The sequence below is a fragment of the Loxodonta africana genome, chromosome 12 (genome assembly GCF_030014295.1).
Source record: "Loxodonta africana isolate mLoxAfr1 chromosome 12, mLoxAfr1.hap2, whole genome shotgun sequence".
NCBI lineage: Eukaryota > Metazoa > Chordata > Mammalia > Proboscidea > Elephantidae > Loxodonta > Loxodonta africana.
In genome coordinates, this window is record NC_087353.1 from 43,814,479 (window position 1) to 43,820,922 (window position 6,444).

The 6,444-nt window shown below is 34.5% G+C and overlaps 1 protein-coding gene across 1 annotated transcript in view; it reads left to right on the top strand.

Annotated features, from left to right (window-relative positions):
• The window catches only part of PPP1CB (protein phosphatase 1 catalytic subunit beta), a 47,626-nt gene extending 43,475 nt beyond the window's left edge, over nt 1–4,151 (top strand). Inside the window, exon 8 of the mRNA XM_003411952.4 lies at nt 603–4,151. Coding sequence (XP_003412000.2) covers nt 603–707 — 105 coding nt within the window. The 3' untranslated portion in view covers nt 708–4,151. The remainder of the gene's footprint in view (nt 1–602) is intronic.
• Nucleotides 4,152–6,444: the final 2,293 nt, after the last annotated feature.

Sequence of the window (6,444 nt, forward strand, 5' to 3'; positions counted from 1 at the left end):
GGTGCCACAAGGGCCCCTTGTACAACTCTGTAAACACCCTGAAAACTGGCAATGTGTATACTTTAAATGAGTGGATTTTATGGTAAGTAAATTATATATTAATAAAACTTTTTTAAAGACCTATTTACACATATGAAATTTAAGGTCTGAAGAGTTCGTGACTTGTTGAAGATTATCTTTCTGAATAGTCGTTAGAACCAGCGTCTATTGATTCTTAAACTAGTGTTGTCTTCCTCACCGTGGCGATACTCACTCAAAAAAATTTTTATTTAAATCTGTGAATTATGTGGTTGATATGGTACTGGAACTTTTGTGACTGAAATATGAATGGAATGACACGTAGAATAATACTGTGCAGAGCATTTCATTTAACTTTAATATGGTATATAACCCAATAATACGTAGACATTTGCACAGTCTTTAAATGGGGGCAATATTTATGGAACTGGCCATTTTGTCTTATATTTTTATTGTACTTTTACAACTTAAGCCATTTATTGAAGAACCCACTGTCTTAACACTGTTTTCTTAAGATTCTGAAACCCAGTTGTATAACTTACTGCAGTAAGGAATAACATTGTTAATAAATCATTTACTTTAAGATATTGAAACCATCTGAAAAGAAAGCTAAGTACCAGTATGGTGGACTGAATTCTGGACGTCCTGTCACTCCACCTCGAACAGCTAATCCACCGAAGAAAAGGTGAAGAAAGGGACTGTAAAGAAACCATCAGATTTGTTAAGGACATACTTCATAATATATAAGTGTGCGCTGTAAAACCATCCAGCCATTTGACACCCTTTATGATGTCACACCTTTCACTTAATGAGACGGGTAAAGGATCTTCAATTTTTTTCTAATAGACGGATGTGCTACACTGTATTGTAATAAGTATACTCTGTTACAATATTCAACAAAGTTAAATCCAAATTCAAATTATCCATAAAAACTACATCTTCACGTATCACCATTTTTAAAGTTGAAAAGCATCCCAGTTAAACTAGATGTGATAGTTAAACCAGATGAAAGCATGATGATCCATCTGTGTAATGTGGTTTTAGTGTTGCTTGGTTGTTTAATTATTTTGGGCTTGTTTTGTTTTGTTTGTTTTGCTAGAATAATGGCAAATATTTTTAATGTTTTTTCCCTAAACATTTTTAAAAGTGAAATGTGGGAAAAGCTTTAAAGATGGTCATTGACTTATTTCCCCTTGCTTTTATCTACTTATGTACTGTTTGATCTTCCTAAGAAATTTTTGCCTTGATACAAGAAGAATGAATTTTAGAGATTGATGGTTTAAAAAAGTACAGACTGTCCAATCCAGTGATTTAATCAGTTTGGGCGAACTTTGCAGCTGATAGTGAATACTTTGCTTTATACAGAAATTGCCACTGATCTGGATTTGTGCACTATAATTTTTAACTTATTGATGCTGTACTGTGCAGTAGAATTTCATTTAATTTTAAGATAAGGCTCATATAGTATTGCCCAACTAGTTGGAAATGTGATTTTGTGGTACCTTGGCTTTAGGTTTTAATTCGCACGAAACGCCTTTTGGCATGCTTAGCTTTCTGGCAACACCCTCACCTGCATTGGTTTTATTTCTGGGGTTTTTGTTGTTGTTTTTAGATCCACAGAACGTGAGAATCCTTTTTTGACAAGCCTTGGAAAGCTGACATTATCTCTTTTTTTCCCCCTCTATAAGAAGGAAGTATTTAAGTGAATGCCAGTCAGTGGGACATTTTGTCAACTTTGGTTATTGGGTGCTTAACTGTCTAATATTGCCATGTGAATGTTGTATACGATTGTAAGGCTTATGTCACTAAAGATTTTTATTCTGATTTTTCATGATCAAAGTTCATATAATGTTGTATAGACATGCTTTGTAGTGAACTATAGTAGCAATAATTTCTGTACATGATCAAGACTTTATTGCAGCATTTCTTTTCCTTTTTTTTTTTTTAAGGGTTAATATTAACAAATGGCAAGTAGAAAAGTCAACATAAAGATAATCTATAATAGAGCAAGAACTTACAGGACACAGATTTGTGGTTCTTTGGATGTGATTCTATAAGCTTTTATTGAGCACCGTCAAATTTATGTCATGGGGATGGACGTCAGATTTATAACGCCCTTTTATATGTGCTGCCGTAGATGTGAAATTCTTGACCTTAATATTGTCTTTGAAAATGTTAAGTTGTGAATTCTGTTAATTTACATTTTATGAATTGGCGCATTGTATTTACTGCAAGAAATATTTGATTTTCAGCACAGTGCAAAGTTCTTTAAAATGCATACATCTTTTTTTTCTAATTCTATTTTGTTTTAAAGCACATTTTAAATGTAGTTTTCTCATTTAGTAAAAGTCGTCTAATTGATATGAAGCCTGACTGGTTATTTTATTTTTTCTTTATTACAATTTGCTAAACACATTTTATTCAAATAGATTTTATGTCGCTGAAGTACCATTGAATTCTTTTCTGAAAGTGCTCGTGAACGCTATAATGTATTAAGTCACACAGGCCCTTATCTATTGTGGTTAAATATCTTCCTAATTGTAACATAAGTTGAGCAGTTTCTAAAGAATTTTGAGTACATGTGGTACTCTTAGTAGTCATGTTGAAGTGGGTCCAGAAAACAAGCCCTTGGGGTAGTCTTTTATTAATATCAGTATTAGTGAAACCTCATTAATTCAGATCCTACTGCATTTTTGTAATTCATCCAGATCAAAACTGAGTATTTATGAAAAAATAGTCATGAATTAAGCAAATTAATATTGGTCACTAAAAGGTAGACATTTATCATGCTTAAAAACAAAGCATTCTTAAATTAACATTTTAGCAGCTTCTATTCACGCACAGATAATGTGTTTAATACAAATATCATTTCCATGGCAACATTGCTATTTGAAATAAATAAAACTTCATTTCTTAGGCGAATACTATCCTGTGATTCCAGTGTCACTAATTTGTATTCTTCTTTCCCTCTCTGTTTTCATTTTAATGGTTTTTGGTATATAAGTTTATCTTTAATCCTAATGTCATGATACTCAAAATCATTATTAAACACACTTAGATTTCTGTGGTAATGTGAGATCACATGCACTATAGATTTCTGTTCTTGAATGAAAAGGTTCAAATGGACAGTCCTTTGCATTTGAAGCTTTAAAATTTGTTTTAATTTTGGACAGAGCCATATTTTAATCACATGATCAGCAACACTGTTTATGCAAAGTGTTGGGTAAACAGGTACTTTGAGCCTTGCCAACCGCCTATAGCATCTACACTGCGATGACCCTTTATTGTAAAGAGCACCCGAACACTCCTGATGTTACTTTTTTTTAAAATGAAAAATACCAGCAAGAATTTTAAAGCTCACAAAATGATTAGTTTTGAAGTGTGTAGAAATGTATGCCTTTCAAAAAAATTATATTGAGGAGAAAGCCAGCAACACCTTGAGAGGTGTCCCTTAAGAATGAAAAAGGTATATTATACTGAGCCAAGCTCAGTTTATAAGTTCACTTTGTCTCCTTGGCAACTGTAACCTTTGAACCAAAATTATTTTTTTACGTTTTATACTAAAAATGTTTTTAAAGAAGGAAAATAGTCAGGCTGACTTTGCTGCCCCCACCTCCTCTTCCTTGGGAGTCCAAGCCTGAATCACAGCTGTGCCTGAGGAGACACTTGAGCATCTGACTTTTCTGGTGGCATCTACTTAGATGTTCCTTTTTCTTAGTAGATTTCCATGTCTTATACCTTCTTAAAACAGATAAAAAGTAGAGGAATTTTTAAATGACAAAATGAACAGTAATTAAGCAGGAAATAAAATGGTTCTATGTAAGCGTATGCCTAGAGTTTTATTTACATTAATTTGCTTTCTAATGTTTTTTCAGTAAAACGGAAACTTAGACACAGTGTGACATTTTGATCTTCTGTTAAAATAGAATTTTACCTGTATGTTTGAATGCCAGAATTTCTAAAGAGATCCCCTAATTCAAACAAAGAAAGCTTGTTTCCGTAGTCCACCACCACCCCCTACCTTGGTTAACAACAGACTATAAACTTCTTTAATTTTTCTTTGTAACTTTCCTTCTCATTCAGATTGCCAGTGTTTTATTAAACTTTATTTTTCAAAAAAAAAAAAAAAAAAACTGTTGCCATCAATTCCAATTCTTAGTGGCCCTGTAGGACAGAGTAGAACTGCCCCAGAGGGTTAGTTTCCAAGGAGCAGCTGCTAGATTCAAACTGCCAACCCGTTGGTTAGCAGCAGAGCTCTTTAACCAGTACACTGTCAGGGTTCTTTTTTTTTTTTTTCTTTTCTTTTTTTTTTTTTTTTTTACAAAAGTGCCCATAAACTTTTCAGGGTCTTCAGGATCTTAGCCAGTTAATGTGGTTATAAAATCTTACTTGTAACGCAAATTGTTTTGGATATCTATAGGGTAGAGAATCACAGTGAGTGTGTGTGAGAGAGAGAGAACACAAACTGCCTAAGGCTCATAGGTTCAGTATTCCTTTCAAATATTGCATGCAAAAATGTGAGAACCTTGGATCTATGCCTGGAGGCTTTCAGTCAAGCCTGATGTGGGGTCACCAAGTAAAATGTGTGCTGATTTTTGCAGCTGCCTAATCTGAAAGATTCAATACATCTATGGGTCAGAATTCTTTCCCAGAAAGCAGTGATACCACAACTAAATACCTAGAACTATTGCACATTATTGCATCAGTTTATTAAAGAGACTGTCTTTTAGCTAAGTAACAGAGTGGTGCATAAAAGAGATAACCCACGAGTACCCTGCTCAGTAAGCACAGTATGCACAGGTTTATGTTTACTTACTAATCTTTAGTGAACAGTTTCTCAAGGGTTTGTGGTGAAAACCAGTTGAAATTGTGTACTAGTAAGTAAGCATAAGTAAGCCTGTGTGTAACTTGTTTATTGGGTAATTTGTCCCTGATTGTATTCCTTTAAAAAATCATCTGTATGAGACCAAATGGTCAACCCTAAAGCAAAAATGAGAAGATACGGGGGCAGGGAACGTAGATGACTGAAAACAGAACAACCAGAACAGAGTTAATGAGAAGATTGACACATTGTGAAAAATGTAACCAATGTTACTGAATAATTTGTATAGGAATTGTTAAAACGGGAACCTAATCTGTGTAAATGCTCACTGAAAACAATAAAATAGTATTTTTTTTAAAAGAACACACTATTTATGGTCTATCATATGAACACTGATTACTGACAAAGTCAGAAACCCTGTGGCATAGTAGTAGTTAAGTACTACAGTTGCCAACCAAAAGGTTGGCGGTTCGAATCCACCAGGCACTCCTTGGAAGCTCTATGTGGCAGTTTTACTCTGTCCATGTAGGGTCACTGTGAGTCGGAATTGACTCAACAGCAACGGGTTTATTGACAAAGTCACAAAATATAATACAACAGGAAAGAAATAGTCCAGAGGAGTCCTTTATGTAACAAGTTTAATTTGAACTAACTTTGAAGTAAGTTTTGAACCTCCTAGTATACTTCTTGGGAAAAGATAACACAGGAGGGAATAAAACCACTGTTGGAACTATTTATAGCAGGCTATCTCCAATATATAATTCTCAAACTGATAATTGGCCCAGTTTCAGAAAATGCTGCCGCTTGCAACAGGTTATTGACAGACTACTGTTCACACTTCGGTAAGCTCGCTTGGGTGAGCTTTGTCTGTAGCTCTTATATTAATAAGGATTTCTGAGAAGACAGGTTGTGGGAGGTGGAATCACTTCAGAAAGCTTGTATCTGGTAGAACCTATGAAATTACTCAGTTTACCAAATTAAATATTCATAAACTACTTATTATCTCAGAAAAATTTGAGAATCAATGTCCAACCCTCAGCATGTGTAACTTACGTGGTGTTACAACCTCAGTAAGAAATTTTAGAGACAAACAGCAGTTGTCAAGTTGATTCCAACTCATGTGGTTACCTCATGTGTGTCAAGTAGAACTGTATTCCATAGGGTTTTCAGTGGTGAATTTTTCAGAAGTGGATGCCCAGGCCTTTCCAGCACATCTGACTGGGCTTGAACCTCCAACCTTTGGGTTAAGCTGCCAGGCGTGTTAACGGTTTACAACGACCAGGACTTCAGAAAAACAACTACCTCAGAGATTGTAGCCCATCTGTAGCTGAGGCATGGTAATTCCACTGAAATTAATTGATCAGTCATATCAACGACCTAGGTTAAATCTTTCTGTTACTAAACTTTTTGGATATAGTTACTTTCAGATAATGCAACCATGATCTATGCCGTTTTTAGGACAGCATCAGTTATTCCTTAGATCCATTAATAATGCTAATTTAAAACTTTGTTACATGTGGTTCTAAAAGCCTTTAAGCCTAGATCAGTCTAATTGTATGTGAATAGAATGTAAGCTCACGTGAGCAGAGATTTTTTTGTCTCTT